Below are 13,338 nucleotides of genomic sequence, written 5' to 3'. Positions count from 1 at the left end.
GCGTCGGGAGTGAGCCGGAAATGGGGGATAAGGAGGATAGCGTTGGAACTTTCCCCGCCGCTGGGACGGCCCCGATAGATCTCCAGACCATAGTAAATTTACTAAAAGACATGAGGGCTCAGAGGGAGCGATTGGAGAACCAAATGGAGGTAATGAGGGACGAAGCGAGGGCTCGGAGTGAAAAATTGGGGGCACAGGAGAAGCCAAAGGTGGCAAAAATTGAATCGGAACGGGGGGAAGCTAGATTGGGAACAGGAGAGAGTACGGCCCATGCAGATGTGCATGTTGCTCACGAGCAGGGAATTGCACCGGGAATGGCAAAATTGGGAATTGCACAGGGAATGGCAATTGAAGTAAATAGGGAGACTGCAGGTGCAGAGGTGGATGGGGAATGTCCACAGGTGGATGAGGAATGTGTACAGGTAGAGGGGGAAGGCCTGCAGGTAAACGTGGAGTGTCCACAGGTGAGCGGGGAAGGAAATTTGGAATGTGAGAGTTGGAATGGGGAATGTTTCCCACATTCTGGCCTGGTTGTTTATCGGGACCGTGTGGATGTCACAACACCCCAACCGGGGGATGAATTTGGAATTGTGCAGCACCAGGGCGGTGGTGCGGAGCAAGAGGGGGTAGAGTTTTTGGGGGTCCATGCGATAGAGCCGGACCGGGTATTTATTGGGGATACTGATCAAAGCCTGGCGGGGCCAGGAATGATTTGTAATGATGAGGATGATTTGATCCAGCGGCTGGAGACCTGTGACAGTCCCATGGAGGTAGAGCTTGTTCAGGCCCAAAGGAGTCTGGGGGAAGAGGTGAGTTGGTCCGAGGAGGTGGTTGGAATGACCGAGGGGACGCTCACTGTACACTGCTATTTGGAAACAGAGGCTCCAAAATTGGACAACCAGTTGGGGGAGTGTGTTGGCTCCGGGCTGGATTTGGATCTTGGAGGATCGGGAGATAGAGCTTCTGGAGATTTGGTCCCTGTAGGGAATTTGGATCAACTGCAGGGAGGGGCAGAACAACCGGTGGTAGAGGTTGTTCCCTGCAGCTGCGGAATGGCAGTGGGAATGAAAATTTGTAAAATAAAATTACAATGGGAAATTGATTTGGAGCAGCCATGGTTTGGATTGGTCCCCGGGCTGCGGGATCTGGATATGGAGAGGTCATGGGTGATGGCCTCGGGCAAAAGTTGCCCCTTTCAAAATTTGGGTATGCCAGCCAGCTGGGGGGCTGTGATGGCGAGATTTGGACGTGGGGTCCAGCCTTGGGTGTCGAGGTACGACCTGGGTCCCACGGGGGGTCTGGTGGAGTGTGGCGTCCCTTGTCCGTCGGGGCGCCGTCCGAGCTGGTGGCTCGGGCCGGCAGGGTCACCGGACCCTGGTGGGGGTTAAGACCTCCAGAGGGGTCCGAGGTGGTTTCTCAAGCCTGGGTTGGCATTTATTGAGGACCACTAGGGGGAGGTGTTGTGGGTCGCGCTTTGGTGGTGGCACTGCGGATGGCCAGCTTGGGCCTGATGTAGTGACCACCCGGGCATGCGACCTGACCCCCTCTCCCTGAGACTTTGGGACAACCAGCATGTGGTGACCTGGCATGGTGGTTGGTCTATGGACGCGGGTCAAACCGAATGGACAGGGATGGAGATAGCCTGCCGGACAACCATTGGGGCATCTGTGGAACGTGATGGTGTGAGTGACCTTCCACAGATGCTCCGTTGTGATTTATGGACTCTCGGGTTGGGAAGAGAGCCATGGGGATGTGAATCGGGAGATGTGTAACGAGCCGAGCATATGGGCCATGCTCGGCTGGCATGTGTATGGCAAAGCATCCTTCTTTGGTGAGGTTAGTAAAATGTGACAAATGGTTGGCATGGGTAATCTGTGGGTTAGATGGAAATTTAAGGGTGGATTTTGAAATGCCATGGTGGACACTGTATAGTGACGCCATTATTGATCCAGGTGTGTAGACCAAAGTGTTGGAGGCTGTGATGAAATTAATAGGGTAGCAAGACACAGCTTTCAACTGGTTGCGGGGGCAACTGTGCTGATATTTGGGACGCGGGATGATGGGGATGTAGTTGTGTAGCCTGAGGGTCAACGTGGTGCTGTGCGTGTCCGAGGTGTGTGGACCATGTCTTCTGGGTGGGTCTCCTGGTGGAGCATGGCTGTTGACTGGACCTTGGTGTGGTCAAGTGTGGGTGAGCACTGGGGGGCTGCAGTTCTGTAGTCGGACTGGGGGATGATGGGGAGGTGCAGGGGACGTGGCTGTAGGGATGCCACGCACTGCGACCGTGCCCCCCAGGGCCGAGGTTGTGTGTGCGGTAGTGTGTGTTGTGGCAGCAAGTGCTCACCACATTGGCCAGCTGGGGCTGCTGCAGCTGTGTTCCTCGCAGGGGGGCCGAAGGATGGATGGTGGGTCGCACCCTTATGGACACTCATGGGCCATGTTGGCGTTTTGACTGCTCACCTTGTCCCGGTGACCCTTGCACGGTAGAGGTGCAGAGCTGTCGTGGCCACAGGTAGTTGTGTAGTGATGATCACCGTTGGATGCGGATCCACATACCTGCCAGTGTAGTGGGGACAAAAGAGAAATTTGGAAGTATTTGGTAGGCCCAATGTGAAATTTTGGGATTGTGAAGGGTGGATGACGCTCTTGGACCTGACCAACCTGCAACTACCTGCACTTGAGGTGAGTGTTTAGAGGAGTACTGTCCCAGGCTTCAGGACTTGCTTTGGAAATTGGGGACATGTAAATTGGAGTTGGGAGGCGGGTGAGAGTGATGACATGGCCGGTGAGGGGATGGAATGGGAGCCACAGTGTCTTGTGGGTGGCGTATGTTTTTGTATTGTGGTTAGGTGTTTTGATGTGGTCGTGAGAGTGGAACCTGGAGAGTGAGTGATGATTATTGGAGATAATGAGGGGCGATAAATTGTGCTTTTTGGAAATGTGCTAATGGAAAGGTGTAAGGATTTAATGATTCGAACTGTGAATGGGATTTCACATTGGCAGGCCATGGCAAGCCTTGTAACACCTTTTACACCATCTATGAATTGTACTGAATTGTGCTGAGTTGTGTGGAGAATTGAATGGCAGCGGGGGAGGAAGTGTGTTTTGGGGACCATGGGTGGGGAAGGTGTGTGTGTCCGCAGGTACAGAGCAAGCTCTGAGGAGCGATGCCTGCGGGCCCCCCTCTGCGGCAATTACCCCTGGCAGCCGGTGGTAACTGGAAAATGGAGCTCGTCGGTGGAGGGTCTGGTTGGGCGCCGCGGGGTGAGGAAGTCCCCCGGTGACCCGTGTTGCTGCGCGAAAGCAGGAGGCAAAGGAGCCTGGTGTGTGTGGAGACCCTCACCGGCGAGGTAACGGCGGAAAGGGGCTGTTGGGCTGTCACGGGGCCAAGAGGTAAAGGGGGGGGGGGGGGGGCAATGAATTTGTAAGTCGGTTGACTTGTTTTTGGGACTACGGGCACCACAGCCTGATGCGCCCCCACCATCTTTTTGTGCGGTACCTCCCCGCTGCCTAGTTGAGGAATGCACACACACGTGAATGACATCAATGCCATGGTCCTGCAGGGGGTGTATTGGGAATAAGTGCTTTGTTGATTTTTGCAATGCGTTGATGACCTATGGAATGAGAATGAGTGGTTAAGGGGTCTGTGTAGCATGAATGTGGGCGAAATCCACCGAGCCGTGTCACTCACCTGTAACATCTGGACAGGGCCCGAGGAAATTTAGGGGGATGCATTGGGGATGGCCCCGCAGGTAAGGTTGAGTCTTGTGGCATCCACCGGGGGACGCGGTCTGTAGACCGGGGTATGTACAAAGGTTAGAGTTTTGGAAAGATGGTTAAGTTTTGTGGTTAAGTTAGTGTTGTGTGTTGTTGTTTCCTCCCTCCACAGGAACAACGAAGAAGATGTACATACTTGCATGATGGTTAAGGGGTTCAGCATGTTAAGGAAGTGTAGGTAGGTAGTCCGACTCACTTCCCACAGCCCTTCCTGATTTATTTCATAGGTTAATTAAGTGTGTGACAGTAAGTGTTAAGGCTGGAATGGTAGCGCCTGCGGTGAACCTTGCAGGAGCTACGGTTCCAGGGGGGGGGCTGTGTTATGAATTTGGTAATGCAACATCTAGAGCTAGGTAGATCTGAATAGGTAGGTATTCGGCTGTCGTGACAGGGACTCTACATGTAATAAGTTATTGATGTCTAGGCGTTTGTCGGGGTAAGATGTATGGTTGTGGACCTACCTGGAGGTTCGAGTGTTAAATAGTGAGGGATTAAAGGTAACGCCCCTGTGAGTCTCACCTAGTAATCAAACCTTTGTCCTTTATGGCACTGCAAACCACATAAACATTAGTTAGGTCCTTAGTGCAACATTAAATAATTCCCTTTCCCTGACATTGACTTCGTAATAAATGGGCACCACCAGGCCAAGAACACCGCCACAATACACCGCCACCGTTTACACCTCCAAGGCCTACAAACCTCGCCTGCGCACCTCAAAGGCCTACCAACCTCGCTGGCACGTGTTACACCAGGACCGCGGGGTCACGGACGGGAGATGTCAGGAGTCGCATGCCGCAGAGGGCGTGACCTGGGCGAGTTGGGAGGCTTTGATTGGCTGAGGAGTGCGCCAATGTGACGTCATCGGCCACCAATATAGGCGACGGTCGGACGCCATTTCAACAGACACGGACACACACGTCGATGAGCGATCAAGTCGGAAGTTGAGTTGAGTCGCAGAGTTCGTTGTTACAGTTCCGTACCAGAGTTCGTGGCAGTTGGCACAGGACACGGTTCATTGAACATTCGTGACCACAGCTCGTTGCAGTTGGCAGTTGGCACTTGGTTTTGGTTGCTTCGTGCAGCCCTGCGGTGGACCGTTGGAGCAAAGGAGCTCGTGGTGTGTGTGGGCCGTTGGACCGACGAGGCCTGGTGGCGCTTGGAGGCGGACGCAGAGGGCCGTGGAACTTGGAGCGAGGTGTGCGATCGGGCCGAAAGGAGCGGTGTTGGACGGCAGCCACAAAGACGACGAAAGACCAGATAAGCCCGAATCCGCGTACATTTTGAACGACGTGACGTGTTCTTTTCGTAATTAATCTCCCTCGTTTTGTGTTTGATATCAGTCGTGTGGGGACGTCCCGATTTAGTTATTAGTATTACCGGCGCGTGTTTTTTTTCACTGTTATTACTTTAAAATAATAAATCCTTATATTATTTTCTGTACATATTTGAACGCAGTTTCCTGGGTGTTTCATTTTAATAGATAAGGCTGTGGAGCTCGTTGCGTCTGGCCTCCCGCGCGTTTAACTTTGTGTTGAGCTTGAATCCGCCATTGAGTTTTCGCCTCGGGAGTGTAAAGTCTCGCAATCGGTCATCCGTGTTACCCTACGGTGTTCACCAAGGGTAGTCACGCGACAAGTGGTGTCAGGAGTGGGATTTGAACCCGTCGGACAAATTTTTTTGTCCGCGGCGAGACATCGACACGGTCGGGCGTACATTGCGTCCGACGTTCGAACGCAAAATTTGTATAGGCGAGGCGGAGAAATTTAATAATCAATTGGGCATACGGAGCGCGATATCGCGTCTTCGTCAAATTTAAATTGTGTTTTTGGTATTAAAATAAATACGCGCGCGGGAAACAACCTTCCGAAAGGCGGATGTCGGAGGTCGACGAAATGGAGGTGCGCAGCGAGGCCTCCGTCAGCGTCGGGAGTGAGCCGGAAATGGGGGATAAGGAGGATAGCGTTGGAACTTTCCCCGCCGCTGGGACGGCCCCGATAGATCTCCAGACCATAGTAAATTTACTAAAAGACATGAGGGCTCAGAGGGAGCGATTGGAGAACCAAATGGAGGTAATGAGGGACGAAGCGAGGGCTCGGAGTGAAAAATTGGGGGCACAGGAGAAGCCAAAGGTGGCAAAAATTGAATCGGAACGGGGGGAAGCTAGATTGGGAACAGGAGAGAGTACGGCCCATGCAGATGTGCATGTTGCTCACGAGCAGGGAATTGCACCGGGAATGGCAAAATTGGGAATTGCACAGGGAATGGCAATTGAAGTAAATAGGGAGACTGCAGGTGCAGAGGTGGATGGGGAATGTCCACAGGTGGATGAGGAATGTGTACAGGTAGAGGGGGAAGGCCTGCAGGTAAACGTGGAGTGTCCACAGGTGAGCGGGGAAGGAAATTTGGAATGTGAGAGTTGGAATGGGGAATGTTTCCCACATTCTGGCCTGGTTGTTTATCGGGACCGTGTGGATGTCACAACACCCCAACCGGGGGATGAATTTGGAATTGTGCAGCACCAGGGCGGTGGTGCGGAGCAAGAGGGGGTAGAGTTTTTGGGGGTCCATGCGATAGAGCCGGACCGGGTATTTATTGGGGATACTGATCAAAGCCTGGCGGGGCCAGGAATGATTTGTAATGATGAGGATGATTTGATCCAGCGGCTGGAGACCTGTGACAGTCCCATGGAGGTAGAGCTTGTTCAGGCCCAAAGGAGTCTGGGGGAAGAGGTGAGTTGGTCCGAGGAGGTGGTTGGAATGACCGAGGGGACGCTCACTGTACACTGCTATTTGGAAACAGAGGCTCCAAAATTGGACAACCAGTTGGGGGAGTGTGTTGGCTCCGGGCTGGATTTGGATCTTGGAGGATCGGGAGATAGAGCTTCTGGAGATTTGGTCCCTGTAGGGAATTTGGATCAACTGCAGGGAGGGGCAGAACAACCGGTGGTAGAGGTTGTTCCCTGCAGCTGCGGAATGGCAGTGGGAATGAAAATTTGTAAAATAAAATTACAATGGGAAATTGATTTGGAGCAGCCATGGTTTGGATTGGTCCCCGGGCTGCGGGATCTGGATATGGAGAGGTCATGGGTGATGGCCTCGGGCAAAAGTTGCCCCTTTCAAAATTTGGGTATGCCAGCCAGCTGGGGGGCTGTGATGGCGAGATTTGGACGTGGGGTCCAGCCTTGGGTGTCGAGGTACGACCTGGGTCCCACGGGGGGTCTGGTGGAGTGTGGCGTCCCTTGTCCGTCGGGGCGCCGTCCGAGCTGGTGGCTCGGGCCGGCAGGGTCACCGGACCCTGGTGGGGGTTAAGACCTCCAGAGGGGTCCGAGGTGGTTTCTCAAGCCTGGGTTGGCATTTATTGAGGACCACTAGGGGGAGGTGTTGTGGGTCGCGCTTTGGTGGTGGCACTGCGGATGGCCAGCTTGGGCCTGATGTAGTGACCACCCGGGCATGCGACCTGACCCCCTCTCCCTGAGACTTTGGGACAACCAGCATGTGGTGACCTGGCATGGTGGTTGGTCTATGGACGCGGGTCAAACCGAATGGACAGGGACAGCTGCACTGGAATACTGGTAATGCGAGTTGGTTTATGGTTTGATTTTGTTCCTTGGAGATGGGTATGTTTTCAGGATCAGTCTTGTTCTACGCAAGTATTCTTTGGTAATTATTGTTTGTGCATTTGTTTGTGACAGATTTGGAGGCCCTCTTCTACCCCGAGGTATTTGTATGATGCCTCATTTTATAGCTACTGTGTTGTTGTATTTAGGTTGATTTTTATGTTGTCCATTTTTGTTGGTTAACCTTGTACAAATGTCTACTTATCACATTTATCTAGTCCAAATTCCATTTGCATGTCGTCGGAGTACGGTTTCACAAATTTCAGTTGGTCTGCGAATTTTTTTATCTTTTGGTGTGAAAATATTTTAATCATCCATGTACATCATCCATGAGTGATAGGGGTAAAACTGATATATAGCACTATATCTCAAAAATGTATGGATGGATTTGGACGAAACTTGGTGTGGATGGGGTCCGAGAAAACGTTTTGCAGCCATAAGCCTCCTATGTATCTGCCGTCAATTTTTGGTTCATTTGGGTGATCTTGTGGGATGGTAAAGTTGTAAATTAAAGAGCAGAGTAATTGAACGCATTAGTAATGAGAAATCGTTAGGCCATTTCCTCGGAGAAAGGATCCCAACTCCGAGGGAAATCATGTTGGTGAGCAACAGATATGACAATATGATGCAAGAGATTTTAAATCAGGTGTTGTAGAACCATTTAAATTCGTGAAATGTGTTAAGCCACCTCCTCAACAGTGCATTCGGTCACTATTTCACACAAGCAGCGGCGTTTAAAAAACTCAATTCTTGACAAACGTGCAAAACAAATCATAGAAAAAGTAACATAACAATGACATGTCAGGCGCGGTTTCTGGACACTAAATATTTGATGCTTTTGGCTACTGATTGGCCGAGATAGATGAACAGCTTTGTGACTATCATACAGCATGATCATTTACCGATTGGTTGTGTAGCTTAATCCACTTTATGACATCACGGCATGATTGGAATATGTGACTGCAATTAATCCACACCACCTATAAAGTGGTGATTTAGGAATATGAGTACGGTTCAAAAATAGATACAAACATGTCAAAGATAGATTTAATTCTTTCAGATTTGCTTTCCCAAAACACAGATATCAGAATACAAATTTCCCTCAATATGGTGTCAGAACCCCTTTAATGGGATCGGATATAACGTTTTGAGCATATAATAAGATGGACTACAACATGGATGTCTATATTGCTCATGTCTATGATAAGATTAGAGAGTTTTTTTTGTGTATAGTATACCTGCTTGGAACTTCGCTCAAAGAGCAGAAACTGCTGGCATTGCTCGAGAGACTTCTTCATGGTGGCCCAATGGAGGAGGACATTGTTCTCACGCTCATGGAGCTCATTCAAAATGCCTGGACATATATTTTGGAGAGAAGGCTGAGAGAAATAAATGGCAATGATGGTCACTTATTTAGCCCATACAAATATAAAGGTGCTCATATTCATTTGTGAAACAAATCTCTGTGAAATGAGCTCATATTGAGAACTTGTTGATTTCATCTTCTTCATATACGATCATTTACATGTGATTCGCTTTTTCGTCTTTAAAACATTTGTAACAATGATATATACAGTGCCTAGAAAGTCCACACCAACTTTCAAATTTTTCACCTTTTGCTGCCCTCAAAGCCTGGAATTAAAATGCATTAAATCAGACTTTTCCCACCTTTATTTACACATCGTAAACCACAACATCCAAGTGAAAAACAAATTCTACAAATTTCAGAAAATTAATCAAAAACACAAAACTAGAATATCTTAGTTGGACAAGCAATCTTCAAGTCTTGCCACAGATTTTTCATTGGATTTAGGTCGGGGATCTGACTGGGCTACTCAAGTACATTTATCTTTTTGTTCCTTAGCCACTCCAGTGTAGCTTTGGCCATGCGCTTCCGGTCGTTGTCATGTTGAAAGGTGAACTTCCGTCCCAATTTCTGCTTTCTTGGAGAGGGCATCAGGTTTTCCTCGAGGATTTTCTCTGTATTTTGATCCACCCATTTCCACTTCTATCCTGACAAGTGCCCCAGTCCCTGTTGATGAGAATCATCCCCATAACATGATGCTGCCACCACTATGCTTCACAGTAGGGATAGTGTTCTTTGGGTGATGTGCTGTGTTGGGCTTGCGCCTGTTAGCTGTGTTAGGCCAAAAGGTTCCATCTTGGTTTCGTCAGACCACAAACTTTTTGCAACATGGCTTCAGAATCTACGGAGTGGTTTTTTGCATATCTCAAATGACGAATCAAGTTGGGATTTTTTGAGTAATGTCTTCCTTCTTGCCACCCACCATACAGGCCAGACTTGTGGGGTGCTAGGGATATTGTTGTCACATGCAAACAGTGACCAGTCTTTGCCATAAAGGCCTATCGCTCTTTCAATGTTGCTAATGGCCTCTCTGATCAGTCTCCTCTTTGCTTGGTCATCTAGTTTGGGGGGATGGCCCGATCTAGGCAGGGTCTTGGTGGTACCATATGGCTTCCACTTTTTAATGATTGTCTAGACTGTGCTCCAAGGGATATTGAAGGCCTTTGAAATATTTTTATACCCATCCCCTGATCTGTGCCTTTCCACAACTTTATCCCGGAGGTCTTTTGAAAGCTCCTTGGTGCTCATGGTGAGTCTTTGCTGTGAAATGCACGACCCATCAGAAGAGAAAACCTACAGGAACAGCCGATTTAATTCTGAAATAATCAGAATCACTACAATTTCACACAGATGGAGGCCAATTAACTTGGTGTGTGATTTTGAAGGTGATTGGTTACACCTGCACTAATTTACAATTGCTATTATAATGGGAGTGGACACTTATCCAACCAAGATATTCTAGTTTTGTATTTTTAATTAATTTTCTGAAATATGTAAAATGTGTACTTCACTTGGAAGTTGTGTGTTACGATATGCAAATTAAGGTGGAAAAAGTCTGATTTAATGCATTTTAATTCCAGGCTACAAGGTAACAAAAGGTGAAAGTTTTGAAAGGGTTATTTTTTTTGTTTTTTTTTGTATACAGAGTCGAGGCTCGTGAAAGAGCTAACATTTATCAAAGAAACAAATCAAACAAACAACCAAACAAAGTATATAAAAAGGGGAGCGGTCGACAAGATGGGGAGAGAAGGGGAGGAAGTGCACACAAACACAACATTTGAGAGCAGGGACATCGGGAGATGTGTGGGAGGGAGAGGGCCTGGGGGGAGGCAGGATAGGTATAAAACGCAAGGACACCAAGGACTTCCAGGAAAGAAGACAAAAGTCACCTCAAAAAAGTGGATTTGGGGTGAAATTAGTGGGGATAGAAAAGATCAAGGTTTTGGATTGGGGAAGATAAGAGATGGTGGTGAACAGCCGTTTTAAAGACCTGGAGGGAGGAGTGGGATTGAAGAGAGTGAGGGAGTTTGTTCCAGAGGCGGGAGAAAAGAGGAACGAAGGAGTGAAGGTGAGCAGAGAGTCTTGATTTTGGCAGTTTAACCATAAGAGGGTTGCAGGCAGATCTTGTGCGACCTGTAGGAATATTTGGGGGACAGAGCCCAGAGAGAGCTGGGGGAGCAAGGCCGGAGAGGAGTCGGTAGAAGACGGAAAGACCACCAACCTGCCTGCGGTGAGTAAGTGAAAGGCCCTCGGAGATAGCGTCATCACAGCAGATTCCAATGATTCTGAACGCTTTGGTTTCAACAGCGTGAAGACGAGCTAGGTGTGAGGCAGGAGCACCACCCAGAGGGGAGAGCAGTATTCCATTGAGCTGCGGATGAAAGCCTTGTATGTGGTGAGGAGCTCAGGTGTGCCAAGGAAGGACTTCACACGACGGAGGATGCCCAGTCGGCGACTGGCTTTGGAGGCCAGCTTGGAAATGTGGTTTTCCCAGGAAAGATCATGGCAGATAGTGAGACCCAAAAGCTTGAGTGACAGAACTTCTTGGAGAGGATTATTCAGAAAGTAGATGGGAGGGTTGTCCAGTCGGTCTTTTCGGAGAGACATCGTAAGAGTGTGAGATTTGTCAGGATTGAAAGACATGTTCCACTTGTTTGCCCAGTCTGTGATTTTGTCCAGGTCTGCAGAGAGTGAGGAGGCTGTAGACTGCCGATCTGAGGGATGAGGAATGGAGCGGCAGAGAGTGGAGTCATCAGCAAAGAGATAGAGAGGATTTTCAAGAGAGTTAGAGAGATCATTGATGAAGACCAGAAAAAGCACAGGGCCCAGAACACTGCCTTGGGGAACTCCAGCCTGAACAGGAAGAGGAGATGAGAGAAACCCATTCAGGGCCACACGTTGACTATGACGAGAGAGGAAATCCGCCAGCCATGCGTGGAGATTTCCATGGATACCAAAGGAGGAGAGTTTGGTGAGCAGAGCGGGGTGCCAGACCGTATCGAAGGCACGTGATATGTCGAGGGAGACAGCTCTAATTTCCTGTTTGGCATTGAGGACCTCCATCCATTGTTGAGACAGCAGAAGCAGCATGTCCAGAGTAGAGTAACCTGGTCTGAAACCAAATTGAAGATCAGTGACCAAGCCATTGGAGAAGAGGAAAGATTTCATATCCGAAGCAATGATGGATTCTATGACTTTGCTGATAATTAGGAGAAGGCTGATTGGTCTGTAGTTGCTAGGATCTGTTTTTGCACCTTTTTTGTGCAAAGCGGTGATGTTGGCTGATTTCCAAGCAGATGGCAGTTGATCTTGAGCAAAAGAGAGGGTGAAGAGAACAGAGAGAGGGAGTGAAAGAGCGGAAGAACAGGATTTTAGGACCCATGGGCTGATGCCGTCAGGTCCAGTTGCAGAATCAGAGTCGAGGGTTGACAGAAACTTTTCCACCTTGTCAGGAGGAAAGGACACCGAGTCCAGGAGCAGCTGGGTACGACTGGGTACGGTGGGTACAGAGAGGGATGGGTTTGAGACACAAGATTTGGAGGCAAACACAGAGTTGAGGCATTCAGCTTTTTCACGTGCGGAGTCAGCTGTGTAGCCGTTTGAGGTAAGGGAGGGGATGGAGGGGGAACAAACACCAGAAACAGATTTGACCAGACGCCACCAGGATTTGGAAGAGGGAGACAGATAAGAGAGTTCGGTCTTGAGAACGGAGAGATATTGTTTCCTGGCTCTCCTGAGGGTGGACACACACTTGTTTCGGGCTTTGTGAAAGGAAATAAGATTTCCTTCTCTTGGATTTGCTTTCCAGGAGACGAAGGCAAGTTGTTTCTGGGCAATAGCCTCACCACAAGACTCCGTGTACCATGGATGGGAGGAAGGGTATGACAACTGAAGACGAGATGGGATAAATCTGTGCATGAGAGAGAGCAATTTACTTTGGAAGAATTCCCAGGATGAGTTGATGTCAGAGGTGGTATAGATGGGAGACCAGTCTAGACGATTGATGGCTGTAGATTTTCTAGAGGCACTGTATATGTGTGTGTGTATATACATATATATATATATATATATATATATATATATATATATATATATATATATATATATATATATATATATATATAAATATATATATTACTCATACCTCCATGACTTCAAGCAGGGTACACTTCCATCTCATGCCATCCCCTGTCCAGACCCACAATACGTTCTACCCTCATAGAGGTTTCCCTCATAGATATATATATACATATATATATATATATATATATACATATATATGTATATATATATATACATATATATATATATATATATATACATATATATATATATATATATACATATATATATATATATATATACACATATATATATATATATATACATATATATATATATATATACATATATATATATATATACATATATATATATATATACATATATATATATATATATATATATATATATATATATATATATATATATATATATATATACAGTCATCCCTCGCTATATCGCGGTTCACTTTTCGCGGCTTCGGTACATCGCGGGTTTTTCTCGCTAGTATATGTAA

General features: G+C 48.1%; 1 protein-coding gene across 4 annotated transcripts in view; it reads right to left on the bottom strand.

The window, feature by feature from the left end:
- Positions 1–13,338, bottom strand: part of LOC137429644 (kalirin) — a 429,755-nt gene that overhangs the window by 199,309 nt on the left and 217,108 nt on the right. For all 4 annotated transcript variants that reach the window (XM_068119740.2, XM_068119741.2, XM_078779669.1 and 1 more), the window contains exon 21: positions 8,632–8,747. In XM_068119740.2, coding sequence (XP_067975841.2) covers positions 8,632–8,747 — 116 coding nt within the window. The remainder of the gene's footprint in view (positions 1–8,631; positions 8,748–13,338) is intronic.

Source organism: Myxine glutinosa, chromosome 6 (genome assembly GCF_964187855.1).
Source record: "Myxine glutinosa chromosome 6, kmMyxGlut1.1, whole genome shotgun sequence".
Classification (NCBI taxonomy): domain Eukaryota; kingdom Metazoa; phylum Chordata; class Myxini; order Myxiniformes; family Myxinidae; genus Myxine; species Myxine glutinosa.
Note: the sequence above shows the minus strand (reverse complement) of the source record. Positions and strands in the feature narration are given on the sequence as shown.